Genomic DNA, 16,308 nt, shown 5'->3' on the forward strand with positions numbered 1-16,308 from the left:
TTTTCCATCATTATAAGGAGCCCAAACCCCGGGACGCGGGCCAGTACCGGGCCGCACAGAAAGAAAAAATAATTTCCATTATTTCATTTTTTATGTTTTATTTTGAAAAGAGGCAGGATTCTCTCTGTTACATCCGTCTCACTTGACGCATGTCCATTGTGCGTGTGCTAACTTTATTTCATGCCGCACAGATAGACTACCACTGTATTTTTACCATTTTTCTTTCACCTCATATTTGGTCTCAAATGCTGATACTCCGTGGGAATTCATAAAGGTAAGTTTTGATGACTTATTGAGTGCTAATGTGCACATTTGTCTGAAGTTAATTCATGCTAGCGCACTGCCTTTTAACAGACACGTCAAACAGCGATGTAATTTAATAATCACTCTGGAAAACTTGGCTGGAACTTGAACGGGTGGATGGTGGGTCGGCATTCATTTTGTGCTTTTAATTTGATGTTATTCATGTCTTAGTTGTACACAATACATAATAAATAAGATAAATTAGATCGCTATAATGTACGAATGCAAGGTGTCTTCACATCCAGTGATGTCATCATGGAAGAGGATCCCATGACCCGTGCAGGTCTGGTTAATTCCATGCCCAAGAGGATTGAGGCTGTGCTAGATAACAATGGTGCTCACATTGAATAGTCACACTTTGGACACAGTTTGGAAATGTGAGGTGTACTTGTGTGTGTGTTGCCAGCTATTCAGACGATAATGGGTGTGTGCTGGCTCATTTTCAGTGGATGGTAAATCGATACGGCTGTTACAAGCGGGACACTGACTACTCTAAAGTTGACTTTCTATAGTGTTGTCCCTTGAGAAGATACAGTGAAGTGCTTGCTGAAATGTGAGGGTGAGATATTGTACATCACAGCATTGATTTATGTTGAGTTTGGTGCTGAATTAGGACGGTGTGGCCTTGGCACGGGTCTACACTCTAATGAGTGCCATTCTCTGGTCCACACTCTTGAAGAGGAGGAGGAGGAGGAGGAGGAGGACTCTCTCATTTTTCTATTGGTGGAGATCTTTTTTTCCAGGCTTCCTCTTATTGGCTAACAGAGTGTGAACAGGAGAGACTTAGCAGCAAAAGTTTGGAAGTCCAACATGAACGCTTTGTACTTGTAAAATGTCCCAACCAGAGGTGAGCGAAGGAGCAGCTGCGGAACTGTTGCAGGGAGACACATTCCTCCAGCGCCAGGCGAGCTGGAACAGAGTCAGGAGGTGAGCAAACCTGCCCAGCTGTGGTTGGCGGAAGCAGGGTGGAGGCACCAGGAGGAAAAAGTGGGATTGGACGAGTGAAAGAGAGAGAGAAAAGTGGAGGTGGGCGGGGCACACCGTCAGGAAGTGTGCTTGAGAGGAATTTCAAGTCAGAGTCGAGGAGGACGCTGTCGAGCATGAATGTGAATGCTGCCACGGACAAGGTAGGACACGCACACATCCACAACAGTCAATCTGGGGGGTCAGGGGGTCACACAAAAGTTGCTGCTGTTCGAGCAAAGAATTTCTCGCCGCTGTGTGTTTCCATGGCAACACAAGCTCGCATGCACTGGATGAATGCATGCGCTGCTGCTTTTTCATCAACAACGTTTGCGTTCATATTTTTATTTACGGGCACCTTTCTGGGCACTCAAAACACTACTGATGACACAATAAAAATAAACAATTAAAAAGATCAGTAATAAGAAAGTCAAGTAATAAAATGCCTCATAAGTGTAGATGAGTATTTTTATTAGTGTTAATATATCTCGGGGCCATTTTTGGCCCGCAGCTTGTTTTTTATCGTCCCTCGGTGTATACAATGAATTCCTTGTTACTGAGATATATTAATTAGATGTTACACTAATGTACTGTGTCTGTTTTGTTCAGATATTGTAGCATATCCTTTTTAGCATCTTTTAGCAGATTTTAGCATCTTTAATGTACAAAATGTACCAAAGTAGGCCCACATCCTTTAATTTTGGACACCAAAGTTTGGACAACACTGTCTTGAACTCTCCAGTGGCTCATGTTGACTTGTAAATGTTGCATATTTGTTGAAAACCAGCCTACCAGATGTGACAAACTACACTTAATTCATTAGGTACACCGTGTAATTAAGATCCAATACTGGACCAAGCCTTTGCTCCGATAATACGACTCACTTTTGAGAGCAGTTAATTTAACAACATGTCTTTTAACTGCACTGCATATTACTGAGAGATGTTTGTAATATTTTAGCGGTGATATTAGAAACCGCTCTCGGTGTGATGCAGTGCAGTTGTACAAGCGCAGCAATAGAGTCATAAAATGTGGGAGTTAGGGGTTGCCAGGAAATGATTTGTTTGTGTTTTTATATGACTTCGCCGTCAGGCGTCAATGTCCTCCAGTGTTAGGACGGGTGTCCGCTATCCCATCCATGATCACAATGACGTTGGCCCTCCTCGCTGTCTCATCTGGCCGCCAAGTTCATCCCTTCCATAGGTCACATGCCCCTGCAGCAGCAGATAACCTGATGGATCAGTATCACCTGTCGCAGGCTTAACCCCCGCTTTGGAAAAAGTGCCATCACCAGGATGGAAATAACACACACACACGTTGAAGTTTATTACGGGGGAGAGGCTTCTCAAAGCTGACGCATTCAGCATTCACTGAGCCAGATGTGCTTTTCCTCCAGCCTGCTGCGTTTAGGGTTTGACAAATACATCGACTTATTATGATGATGATTGTTAGAGCTCACTGTTACTTTTGTCAGCGTGCAGCTCAGTGACCTCCGTGCTTCTTATCTCATTAGCATTTCCTGCACTTTTCCTTCACATAGCCGGCGTGTTTGGAATGACTGAGCCAAGTCAAACTGGCCTTATCGCGCTCCTAAATATAGACGACGTTCCCTCTTTCTCCAAAATGCATTTCTTAGTGACTGGTAGTGTTTCCTCCAGATTCTCAGCTACTTAACGCTCTCGTATTCTCAGCTATTTTAAATAATAACACAGTAGTGTATTGGAAGCCTTGATGTTGGAATTTATACAGTTTAAAAGTCCTTTTAGTAAGCCCTGCAGGAACACGCCGGTTTGTCGGGGTGTAGCTTTAATGCTAATGACCTGTCTTTGTCCACGCCTACCAGAAGTGCTATTGTGCACTTTATTCATTTTTTATACATACACTTGTCCAATGTATCAGATGTCACGTGTCACATACAACAACGTAACATTAAGGAGTGAGACGAGGACACAAACATTAGCAACACTTGCATAGCAATGTGAGCTTCAGTGCTAACTATACCGTACAGTCATCCCTCGTTTATTGCGGTCAATTAGCACAGTGGCCACACAGTCAAGAAATCGGGAAGATCTGCGTTCGAATCTCCGTTGGGCTTCTCGGCAGGGGGCACTCCTGATGCCCTTCTAGGACCTTGTTGTGGCCATCTTCTGTATCACAGGAAGAGGCTGGACAGACTGATAAAGGAGGGACAGGTGGAGGAGGTGAGCAAGAGGAGTTGACAGCCAAGCTGTCCTCCATGATGGACAAAGACTCCCACCCCCCTCCATTAGGAGGAGCTCCATGAGTGACATTAGTGATACATTCAAAGTGTGTGAATTAGAGGTATCGCAGGTCTTTCCTTTCTCCAGCTATCAGACTCCATAACAAAAAAAAAACTCCAAAAATTCTGTACATTAACTGTGCAATAAACCATGCATTAAACCGTGCAATAAACCTGTGGCTTGATCACCATGTACAAATAGTGTATATAACTTCTTGATTTGTATTACCTTGATTTTGCACGTTCTCTTGTGCTTTTGCTGCTGTAAACCTGGAATTTCCCCTTGTGGGACGAACAAAGGCATATCTTTTCTTATCTTACTGCGGTTTCCTTCCACATTCCAAAAGCATGCATGTTAGGTTAATTGGAGACTTTAAATTGTCCATAGGTATGAATGTGAGTGTGATGTGTGCCCTGCGATTGGGACCAGTCCAGGGTGGACCCCGCCTCTCGCCCGAAGTCAGCTGGGATAGGCTCCAGCATACCCGCGACCCTAATGAGGATAAGTGGCATAGAAGATGGATGGATGGATAGGATTCAATATTAATAACTGGAATATTTTCATAGTTTGAACATAGAAAACCTGTTTATGACTTTATAAATGCGATTTTTAAACATTATTAGAGGCCTGTACACATGAAATAACGCCCGGTAACGATATGGGGGGCACATTTTTTTTGCCACAATAAAAGCCAATAAAATGATAAACCATCCTGGATTCCAGTCACCCAGTCCCAGTGAAGGTACATGTTCTGAATTATGGGCGCATGGTGGACGCAAATGCCAGAATGCAACCGAGACGCATGCTATTCCTGAACCCACTGTCAGGCTGATAATTTACATTGGACATTGAACGTGTGCTGTACATGGCTATTCAGGTGGAGGTGCAAAATAAAGGTCCTGGCATCATGACTATAAGGAAAACTGTTGTCTATTCTCAATGAAAATTAACCATAAAAGCGATCCCCAGTGACATAAAATTATACTCAAATCCTCAGAATTTACAGCCGCTTCAAACTGGAAAATATTTCAGGAAATTGAGCTAAAATGGGTTTCTCCTAGTACCGGTAATTTTATAAATAGAATGTTTTGGCTTAAATGATATATTCCAAGGATAAAAATAAGAACAAACTCTTGAAATTAAGGACATAAAATTGGCGTCAGATATCACCAGATTGCAGGAAATGAGGTCTAATTTTAAAGGAGGACTTTTTTCCAGGCTTCCTCTTATTGGCTAACAGAGTGTGAACAGGAGAGACTTAGGGTCTCACTGCAGGGACACAGGAAGAGACAGCCACCGCTAGCACAACCAGCTACCAAGTTAACTAGTTAATCTTTCCAGTATACTTATTCTAACCTTAAGAAAGTGTTTCAAACGGCGTGGGGAGGAAGGACAAAGTAAGAAGCCAAAGCTTTACCACTTCCACATGGAATGAGAGGAGAACTGAGAGGAGAACTATGTCGTGTCGGACATGCCATGGCTGACTACATGCAGTGTGAAGGTAATCTACTCTAATGTCATGTAACTTAAATAATAGTCCATAGTCAACCACAAAACAGCGGCCATTTATTAATTAATACATTTTCGAAAAACCACAATAGAGTGAGGGAGCGATGTTTGAACCGCGATGTCGCGAGGGATGACTGTACTCACATTTTATCAGCAATATCATGCTAGGTTAGACTTTTCACTGAAGAAAAACAAAAACTTACAGCTCCCACGTCTGTAGCTGACTGACAGCTAGTTGGCAGATTTCCAGGCTTCATTTGAAGGTGTGTAGCAAAGCCTACACGGGCTGGGCTCATCTAGCGAGGGGCGGGTCAGAGGCAGTATGAAAGTACCATGAGGAAGGAGGGTTTTCCTTCATGGCTTCATGATAACTAAAAACAACAACACAACAAAAGCGGCATTCCAGCGCCCCTCCTCTCAAAAGTGAGGGAGATGGTCATTTTTTTCACCTTTGGTTCTCACCAATACATCGCTTTGTCAGGCACATTGTCCTCATCAGAGGTCCCTGGCTGCGTAATAAGGCCCACGTCTCTTCTGGTGACACAATTTTAAATAACAGAAGCTGCTAAAAATGTTACACGGCTGAAAAAAAACGACAACAAAAGCTTGTATGCACTTACGCTCCTATTTGTGTGTCAACATGACACGACTCCAAAGTCCTGAGCCAAAGCCCACCAGGCTCCTCTGGGATGAACTGAAGCGGCATGCTAACATCAGAATGCTGGATGGACTTGTTGATAAAAGCTGATGACAGGTGAGCAGGCGGCGAGGCCGACTGTCCGTCATCACAACTCTAACGTGGAGATTTCAAAGTGATTTGACATGTTTCACCTGTTAAACCATTGCAAATGCTTTCAACTGAAATCATATAGCTAGCTAGCAGGTCCAAAATTGTCAATCCACAGAACTGCTCGGATTCTTTCATCTTTTGTTTTCTTGTTGCCGGGCGGAACGTTTCTGTATGTTTCCTTGTATGACTTCCTCTCCCTGTCCTTGCTATGCTGTGTGAAGCAGCCAAGCTCTCTTCACAAAGCTAAAAGGAGAACTTGAGAACAGACGCAATGTGACTTCATGTTACCACAAACTCCACCTAGCAACAAGTGACAGAAAACGTGTGAAAAATAATTGTATTAGTCTGATATCATGCTAAAAATCTATGAATACTTTACAGTCATTTGGTTTGATAATCTTCTTCTTCTACCTATTAGTTCTAGTCCTATTAGTCATTCTACGACTATTAGTTATTCGTATGGTCTCGTAGTAGTTAAAGACAATTTGGAACCATTCAACAGAAATGCCAATATGCCAAAAATGATCATATGTTTGTTTTTTGTCATTTCAAGTGATCTGTTGTTTTTTTGGCCATCAGATGTCAGTGCAGTCGAGTGCAGCAACTCCAGCCGTGTGTCTTATTTGTAAGGAAGGCTGCTCTGGTTTAAGGCCTCATTCTTGGAGGTAAGGCTAAAACCACTATAAGGTACACCTTCACTGTTTAATGATCACGTTGCGCGCAGGAAAGCCTGCGTGGAGTGCGGGTGCAGCTCAGTGGACCACACCCCCGGTAGCCACATTGACGACGACCAGCAGATGGGACGCCTGCTCGCTGACTCGCCCTCCGCCCACCTGACGGCGAAGGTCAAAGGGGGCGGCGGCCTTCGCCTGTACAAGAGGAACCGCATGATTGTCACCAATCCTGTGGTGTCACGCAAAGACCCCACCTTCAACACCACCACCTACGACTGGGCGCCGGCTGGTCTCAACCAGAAACTGGTGAGGATACGTCAGGCCACCCTAAGATTTTACAGTTTTCTTCTTGAGTTTTTAGTGTGTGGGGTTATAGCACCACCATAGTCACATTTAAGCTTACCAATTATGTCTTCAATGGACCTAACATCCGTGTTATTGTCTATTGACTTAAAACGAGCATGTAAACTTCAAAGACAAATATCAAAGATGATTTAGTCGTGAACCTAGCGTATGGGTTTTTCATAGAAGACAATTTGGTAGCTTCAAACCACCTAACTAACGCGTTTTAGTCACATCAAATACAATTTGGAGTCATCAAAAAAACCAAAAAACTAATGTGTGTCTTTTTTTTGTAAGCAGTGACGAAAATGTAGGAAACACTGTACAGTAATCCCTTGATTATCACGGTTAATTGGTCCCAGACTCGACCTTGATAAGTGAATTTCCACAGAGTAGGATTCAATATTAATAAACGGAATATTTTCGCAGTTCGAGCACAGAAAACATGTTTATGACTTTCTAAATACGGGTTTTAACATTATTACAGCCACGTAGACATGAAATAACACCCCAATGGTCACGTTTACACTCCTATTATTCTTTGTTTACGTCACACTGCACAGGCTACGGGATCTCTGCAAGGACATAACAGATGGCCGCCGCTAGCATAGTAATCTACCGAGCTAACTAGTTAGCATTGTCATTACGCCATCTGTACCGGAAACAAAATCGGTTCCGAGCATGCGCGAGACCTACATCGCTTCCTCCTTTCCCAAATTTTTACGACAGCGCTTCTACGACGTCGCGTGCTGTGCTAGTTATTATTAGATATTAGTGACTCTTATTAAAAAGACTTAGTTAGCATGTGGATTTCTATCATCTTTATACCAGAAGTCACATTTATGGTAAGAAGTATTTTATGTATTATTGGTTATCTTCAGTATAACAAAACTATTAAAAACAATAAACTTAGAGAATTGTTATATTCAAAAATTATTGGTCCTGCTTAAAAATGCTTTTAAAAAAGGAAAATAAAATTTTCCTTTATCCCTTTCATTCATCATTTATGTGTATTTTTATGTATTTCGAAATTGGTTTCTTGATATAGAACTATAACTGTAACTGTATATAACTGTAAGACTAAAAACATTTGTGTGAACATTTTTGGCTTTCTGGAATGGATTAATTGGACTTACTGTATTTCTTATGGGAGAAATTGATTTGGTTAGCGTCTGTTTCGGTTAGAGTTGGCCCTTCTGGAATGAATTAATGACGCAAACAAAGGTCCACTGTCCTAGTTTTTGTTAAAATCAATTTTGACAATTTATTTTAGTTAACATCGAAGACAATTTATAATTTTTAACAAATATAACATACATTTTTTTGTAAACAGTGAAGACAATTTAGTCTTAAACAAATTTACAGGTACATGTTTCCATAAAAATCACAGAATATTTAGAGTTTTCAAATAACCTAACGTCTGTGCTTTCATAAAAATCAAGGATTTTTTATCTGACTGATCACACACACATTTATACATTCATTAAAACCAAACACAGTTGATAGTTTTCTACTGAGCTAACATAGAAAACATTGAGGACAACCTAAGTAGTCAACCAACAAAACATCAAAGAGAGTTTGAAGTCTTCACCAAAGCTGACCTAGCAATGTAACCTTGCTTGTTTCAATGCTTAAGCGTTTATTCACTGATTAAATATCTAACAATAGTTAGGTTGTTGACTTCTCGAAGGAGTTTACATGAGTTCAGTGGAGTCTAACAACACTCTTGTCTGCTTTCCATTAGAGTCTGTTTCGTGTTTCACAGCCTATTATTGTGACGGTGGGTGCAGTTCAGATGGAGGTGGGTGGGGGGGATATCACTGTGGGTGTAACATGTCAAGACAAATGTGTTTCTCATTCACAAATCAAAAAATGATGTGCTGTTCTGGAGCTTTAGACTATTAAGTTACTGCTCTGCTGCGGTCTTTTGAGGAACTCACAAACCACAGCAGGGTGGAGGACCACAGTCACACTTTGTGTGGATACACCATAAGGGGCCAGGCTTTTTGGATTGAGCAAATGCTAAAGCTAAACCATGCATAATTAAAGTCATAGAAAGCTGAGATGCTAGGCCTTTCATTAGTGCCATGACCTTGATATTGTCCTGAATTCACGTAAATAATGCTGCTTCTAATATTCATAATGTACTCTCACCACAAGTCTTATGAGGAAGTTGTATTTGGTGATACTTCTGTCAAAGTTCAAATGATTGAGGATCAACAATAGACCCCTGTGGGACGCCGTGTGGCCTGTTGTTGAGAGACTAGGATACACAGCTACCAAATTATTTTTTAAAAAGTCTGTCCTAACGCTAATCCCTTCAGGAATAGGCAGCCACGGTGAGAAGGCAAAAATACGGTATATAAAAATTAAGATATCAATGCACCGCAAATTTCGGTGTATAAGCCGCACCCAATACATTTTGAGGAAAAAAATGATTTGTTGTTGTGTATAAGCCGCACGTGTCCACGTCATAAAATGACATATGGTGGCGCGCACGAGTCCGTGAGGACCAGCAAGCTCTTTATTTGACAGGAGCCAATCATGAGCTATGAAAATAGTCACAACGAGCTTGCCAACCCATTGCAAATTGCAGGAGGTCATTACTCAATACAAGTATAATAGTCTGTCCCATCTTACAAACAACATTAAACTTATCACACAGCAACTTAACACTCAAAAGGTACCTAGGAAATATACATTACATGTACCAATACAAGTTTAAAATAACAAACAGCAGCTATTTTAACATCTACCCATAATGCATTACTGCCAGAAGAGCAGTTCATGTAAGGACAAGCAACACAGATGGATGATGCTGCAATGTTGTCTCTGTCCACCAGAGGGACCCAGAGGAGGAACTGGGCCCAGAGGGAGGCTGACGTCATTGCAGCGCCCCAATGAATGCGTTGCTCAGATGCAATGCCTTATGGGAAAACTTGAAAATGTTGTTTTTTTCATTGTAAACTGTATTGGTACATGTTTGTATATTTATGAGGAATACTTTAAAGTGTTAAGTTGTTGTGTGATGAATTTAGTGTTCTCAATAAGATGACGCCGTGAGTCAGCCTGTGATGTTGTTATACTGTTATATATACACTGACATGCCGCAATTTCCAATGGGTTGACAAGCTCGTTGTGAGTGTACAGATAGCTCGTGATTTGCTCCTGCCAAAGAAAGAGCTTCCATTTCCTCACTGACTCGCGAGCAGCACAGTTTTTAAACAATCAGTAGTTGTTCTGAAGTAAAGGAGATGTCACCAAATTAGAATTTAGCCACAGATTAGCGGCACCACTGTATAAGACGCAGGGTTCAAAGTTTAGGAAAAGAGTAGCGTCTTATGCACCGGAATTTTACGGTATGTGTTTTCGCAACCATCAAAGACAATTCAGTCTTAAACAAAGTTAATATATTTTTTCCAGTGAAAATGGCTAAGGACAATTAAGAGTCTTGGATCCACCTAATGTACTTGTTTTCGTTAAAACTGAGGACAATTTGGAATCTTCATCTGAGCTAACAACCATGTTTTTGTAAACATCAAAGTCAAATTAGGCATGTTTATTGAAAAAAAACAAAGACAAGTCTTTAACTGAGCTAATGTACGTTTCCGTGACCATTGAAGAGAATTTAGAGTCTCCAACGGACGTAACATGCTTGTTTTCGTGAACATCAAAAGATAATTTTATCAAAAAGTCTTCAACTGAGCTGACGTGTTTCTGTGAACATCAGTCTTCAGTTGACCTAATGTACATTATGTCTTCTCATAAACATCTTGGATTATTTAGCGCCTCTAAGAAAATCAAGTTGTGGAATTACAAGAATAAATCTGTAAATGCAAGAAGAGGTGTATCACGATGTCAGCGAGACGCTTGATCAGACTCAAAAAGGTCGAAAATTATTATTTTTTTTGCCAGCTAGCAGTGTTTTTAGTGAAATTCCACTGAGAACTTAACATCCGTCCCCCCTCAGGCCAAGCAGTACATGGAGCTGATGCCAGAGAGCCAGCGTCCGGTCTCTGGGACTGGAGGGGCGTTGCAGCGTCGCAGGCAGCTCCTTAGCCAGCTCCCCGCCTATGACCAGGACCCTATGAAGTGTCAGAGCCTGGCCAGCGACGAAGAGGTACGCACTGTTAGCATCCAGGTTAGAATCAAGCATGCTAGCATTAGCCTGAAAGGTAGAATACGAAGCTGAAAAAGTGGAGATGAAGACTGGAGGTTCAAAGTGGGACTACAAGTTAAACTGTCTGGTTTCTTGACCTCGCTATCATGTTGCAGATTGCCTCCATGCTGCTGTTTGTGAAGCACTATAAAACGGAGGTGCTGGGGGTTGGGGAGGTGGCTCTGCCAGCTGAGGGTGGAGCTCTGAGGGAGGCGGCCATGCAAAGGTCCATGAAGGAAGCCAAAGATGCTGTGGAGCATCAGTCACTCAGCCCCATAGAGAACAGCACCACTTCCGCTGATGGACCCACCAACAGTGCAGATGACAGCACGAAGAATCAATATGTACGTCAATAAAATTATAGATCTCTCGTCTTTTTCCCTAATAGTGTCTTTCTTCCGACTTCAGCACTGCACTGGTTGCCAAAGTGAGGTTGCCACGGACAGCCCGGCAGTTTTTGCAGAGCGCGCAGGTTACCATGGGGCCCGGTGGCACCCCACCTGCTTTATGTGTTCTGAGTGTGGACAGGGACTGGTGGACTTGGTCTACTTCTGGTCCAATCAGAGGCTGCTGTGCGGGCGACACTACTGTCAGAGTGTCTGGCCACGGTGCTCCGGCTGTGACGAGGTGAGGCATCTTCCTGTTGGCTTCCTGGACAAACTACCTTAGCTCCACTGTTTCAGCATTTAAAGGCTGATTATGTCATAAAATTGCCATAAGTCTGTTGGAGGTTGGCTTCGGTCACCCATGTATAGTATAGTATATGACATTGTCAGTCCAGGCTCCACGTTCCTTATTGTTTTGTGCTTTAATGGGGAGTTTCTTTTTGCATTCTGTGCCGGGTTGGATCTTAAGTCCAACACGCTAACCGCTCGGCCATCTTAGGACAACAGCAGTTACCCAAAGCCATGTCAACGCTCATCAATTATTTGACTCAACGAACAAGTGTATGGCAACAACAGAACCAATTTTGTAATAGTGGTAAGGAGAAAACTTCCCAGCCAGTATTAATACTGCTGGCCAGCCATACTACTTCAAAGGCAGCTACTGCCATCTTGTGGAGCTAATAAAAAACTACATCGGGATGTTGTCTGCAGCCAATGTTTTTGACCTGACGGTAATGGGAGACCTCAGTGGTTATTAGCTTTTGCAGACCGCGCTGCACCGCGCACCCGACGACGATAGGAGACTTTGTGGTTTATTGAATAGAAGCATTAAATTGAGCATTTACGGTATGTTGTTAATTCCCTCATATCATGACTTATGACAGAAACAAAGTACAAGTCATACCTGAAATGAAAGCTGGTGGTAAGAGCTTCTTTATTGTTCCTCAGCTGATCTTCTGCAAGTCTTTTCGCACCGCAGAAGACGGCAGGACATGGCATCCTGATCACTACTGCTGCTGGAGGTGTGGACAAAGCCTGGATACACCCTGCCAGCACTGACGCACGCGAAATTCACTTTTAGCATGTTGGTTAGCATGACTGCTTCACATACAAATGGCACGTAGTAATAATGACTGAGCGGCGTCTTTAATGGCTATTTGGTATTAACTAAGTGTCCCATGGAGTGACTCATGTTTAAAAGACCTCCAGCACTCTGCAGTGAAGTGCTGCTTCAAAAGTGCTTAACGACATGTTTGCTGGACACCTTAGAGTCCAAACTACTTAAAGACGGGCTGAGTTGATGTATCAGCTCTTAAATGGCTGACAGCGACGTGATCCAGATGAGCTGCTTGCACACCAAGAAAATGTAACATCGAGAAAAGAAATTGCTAACAGCTAACATGTCAGGGTTGGATCAGAGTAGATTTATTTAAAGCAGACATAAAGAAGGTTGATTTAAACTTCTAAAAACTGGACATCATTTTGACGAAGCTGCAACAGAGTACTTACAGCGTGTGTCGTGTTTTCAACTTAGGGTGCTATGTGCGTCTTCGACTTTTCTGCTAATCTATTGTTTCTCTGCTTTTTGGCACATTATTCTGATTGTTTGACATTGAACTTCTCTTCTGCTACTTTGCCGAACTCATAGTCCTGAAAAAAAAGCTTCACTAGAGCAGGGATGTCCAAAGTATGGCGTGGGGGCCATTTGCAACCCGCAGCACATTAAACAAGAAAACAAAAAAAAATTAAAACAGCATAAATGGGAAAAATGAGCAGTCATTTTACAAGAATGAAATCATCATTTAAGAGAAAAAAAGTTGTAATCTCACAAGAGAAAAAGTTTTAATTTTACAAGAACAAAGTTGTCATATTATGAGGGGAAAAATGTTAATTTTAGAAGCATAAAGTCTAAATATTAAAGAGATTAAGTCATGGGAAATTCAGTGGTAGTATTGCTAGAAACAAACAAAACAAAAGAATAAGTTACAATTTTTGGAAAATTAAAAAATGTAAATATTACGATAGTAAAGTTAAAAGAATATGGGAATGAAGTCATATTATGAGAAAATTATGAGCAGAAAGATGAAATATTTGTCAAATTAAAAACAGCAAAAATTGAAAAACAAGAAAAAAAAGTGTGACTTAAGGTGAAAATGTTCATAATAGGCTGGTTTTTTTTTATATATATACACAATGTCTTAGAATACACTACTGATGAGAATTTTAAGACCATTTGAAAATTGCAAGAATGTACATCTTGTCACTGTTGGATCTTAAGGAGGTTCTAAGCCGAGCTTCAAAATGAAAAAATAAGAAATGGGAGTGAGACAAAAAAATTTCTTTTGAGTAAGCAATTTATTGCAGACTACCATTAAAGTGAAATAGGTTGCTCATCTGCTGATCAAAAGTTTAAGACCATAGCTCAAAACCCTCTTTAAATGGAACTAAAGAATGGGAAAGTGGTGAAGATGGCTTCACAGAGGGCATCCACTGTCTGGAACTGATGTGCATTTTTGTAAACTTCCCTTGCCATCCATCCCCAAATGTTCTCAATTGGATTTAGATCAGAGGAACACAGAAGATGGTCCAAAAGAGTGAGCTTATTCCTCGGGAAAAAGTCAGGTGGGCATTGTGAACTGCAGCGTTGTCCTTTTGAAAGAACACCGACATTACCACAGAGGCGAGGGTCTTCAGTCATGAGGGATGCCCCCTGCAACATCTCCACATAGCCAGCTGCCATTTGACGCCCCTGCACAACCTGAAGCTCCATTGTCCCGTTGAAGAAAAAATCATGATGGCGCTCCGTCCACCGTGCCGTGTAGAAAATATCTCAGGTAAGATCTCCTTGTCATGCCAGTAGCTTTGGAAGCCATCAGGACTGTCAAGCTTATTTTTTTCTCATCAGAAAGTTAATTCTTCCACATTTCAATGTCCCATGTTTGGTGTTGTCGTGCAAATTCCAAATTTGGCAATTTTGTGGCATTGAATGAGGCCTGTGAAAACGTTTTCTGTTCTTAAAAGCCTTCTCTCGCCGATGCCATCCGATGGTTATTGGACTGCACTCAGAACCAGTAACAACCTTTATGGGGGCCGAGGTCGTCCAGTGTCGTTATGGACAGCCAATCAGCTCCTCCGGCTCAGGGCCCGTGCCATTTTTTTTTGGGTCTACCACTTGACTTTTTTGTTCCATAACACTCAAGATCTTTCTTACTGCATCCAACCTCAGCAGCCATGGCGTGGTGCGAGAGGCCTTGCTTATCCAGCTCAACAATGTCATCGCGTTCACAGAGAGAAAACCTTTTTACCTTTGCCATTAAGAGATCTTGACAGTGTGAATACCTGACAGAAAATGACACTGAATCCACATTTTTGCCAAGATTTTGGCTTTTAAAGCCTGTGGTCTTAAAACTTTTGATTTCGCTTTAATTCTTGTTTGCAATAAATTGCTTACTCAAAAAGGTTTATTTTTTTTTTCTATTTGCATTTTGAAGCTCTACTTAGAACCTCCTTAAGATCCAACGCTGCAAACTGGTCTTAAAATTTTGACCAGGAGTGAATCTACATGGGCTGGTTTACAAAATGTAAAATATCAAAGCGGCCCTCGCATCCTTTGATTTTTCAGTATGCGGTCCCCTGCACCAGAGTTGTTAAATACAGTACCGGTACCTTATTTCTTGAAACAGAGGCCTCTAGTCTCAGACGTCATGCCTCAGTTAATCACTTAACTAAATAAATGCCACACGTCATCAATAGACGCCTCCAATTTTCCCTTCAAAAGCCATCTGATACTCCCGTGTGTCTTGACCACAACACACTCCCTGCAATCCATCTGTAAAGCTGAAGTTTACTAAAGACCAGAGAAGAACGCAACCTATATCTACCCGAAATTAGACTATCTTACACTACATTTCATAATGTATATGATACATTTTACATGCAAGTGTCTTTCAAGATGCCTGATACTCTGTGTAGTTGAGTAATTATCCATCCAGCCATTATAGGATTGGCCATAAATTAAATATGCCAAAATGGCTTTGAGCTTTCCCTGTTTTGATATTTTCTGACAATAAAAACATTTCAATTTATGTCAAAAGTGTTTCTTTGGTTCAAATAAATCCAGTATTTCTCAAAGAAAGAAATAACGACAAACTGAATATAACATTAAACTTTGCATTCTTGTGTGCAGCACAAAATCTTCTTAACAAGAATGGCTTAGCATCTTTTGGAGGATTAAACATTTGATCAAAGAAGCAGGAGGGAGTACGGCTTCACTCGTTGGCATTTAGTGTAAGAAGGTGAGGACCTTGTGAGCTCTTGTACAAAAAGGTGTGGGAATGACCTACTCCCGTCAGGAATGTGAGCTTTTGACGTTTTCTTCGCCGGCGTTCCTTGGCAGTTGCATCACCCATTTCCTGAAGCATGAAAGAAACACCAGTTAAGGGTATTTTTAGCCCCAAAATGAGAATTTGGCATTTTCACGCTGTGGGATCCGGGAATGCTTACTGAATGTTCTGGTCATTTTAACAGATTAGCTCCATTCTAATGATCATAATAATAATAATACATTTGATTTGTATTGCACTCTCCATTTTAGCAATCGCAAGCAAGTGCTACAGAGTAAAAAAATGGGTTTTATAAACAAAGTAGGAGTATATTTATCAAATCTAAATTAAAAGTAAACACAATATACACACAGTATACACAGTATACACAATATTTTTTTTAAATGCTTTTTTAAAAAGATGGGTTTTTAGGTCTTGTTTAAAAACTTCTACGGTCTGTGGGGCCCTTAGGTGGTCAGGGAGGGCATTCCACAGCCTTGGAGCCGCAGAGGAGAAGGCCCGGTCGCCCATGGTGCAGAGCTTGGTTCCGGGGACTTGAAGGGTGTTTTTGGTTGTAGACCGGAGGGTGCATAAGGAAG

The 16,308-nt window shown here is 41.5% G+C and overlaps 1 protein-coding gene across 3 annotated transcripts; it reads left to right on the forward strand.

Annotated features, from left to right (window-relative positions):
• The first annotated feature begins 177 nt into the window (after positions 1 to 177).
• On the forward strand, positions 178 to 15,444 carry lmcd1 (LIM and cysteine-rich domains 1). Of its 3 annotated transcripts, XM_054785862.1 has the most exons (8): positions 234 to 274; positions 1,149 to 1,430; positions 6,406 to 6,491; positions 6,551 to 6,806; positions 10,813 to 10,962; positions 11,118 to 11,345; positions 11,410 to 11,628; positions 12,336 to 15,444. In XM_054785862.1, exons 2-8 carry the CDS (start codon positions 1,404 to 1,406, stop codon positions 12,444 to 12,446), a joined length of 1,077 nt encoding a protein of 358 aa, XP_054641837.1. In that variant the 5' UTR covers positions 234 to 274; positions 1,149 to 1,403; the 3' UTR covers positions 12,447 to 15,444. The 3 variants fall into 3 exon arrangements, with proteins under 3 accessions (XP_054641838.1, XP_054641837.1, XP_054641839.1); XM_054785863.1 differs by lacking the exon at positions 1,149 to 1,430 and having other exon boundaries at positions 178 to 274; XM_054785864.1 differs by lacking the exons at positions 234 to 274; positions 1,149 to 1,430 and adding an exon at positions 5,690 to 5,790.
• The last annotated feature ends 864 nt before the right edge of the window (positions 15,445 to 16,308 follow it).

Source organism: Dunckerocampus dactyliophorus, chromosome 8, assembly GCF_027744805.1.
Source record: "Dunckerocampus dactyliophorus isolate RoL2022-P2 chromosome 8, RoL_Ddac_1.1, whole genome shotgun sequence".
In the NCBI taxonomy this organism is placed as follows: domain Eukaryota; kingdom Metazoa; phylum Chordata; class Actinopteri; order Syngnathiformes; family Syngnathidae; genus Dunckerocampus; species Dunckerocampus dactyliophorus.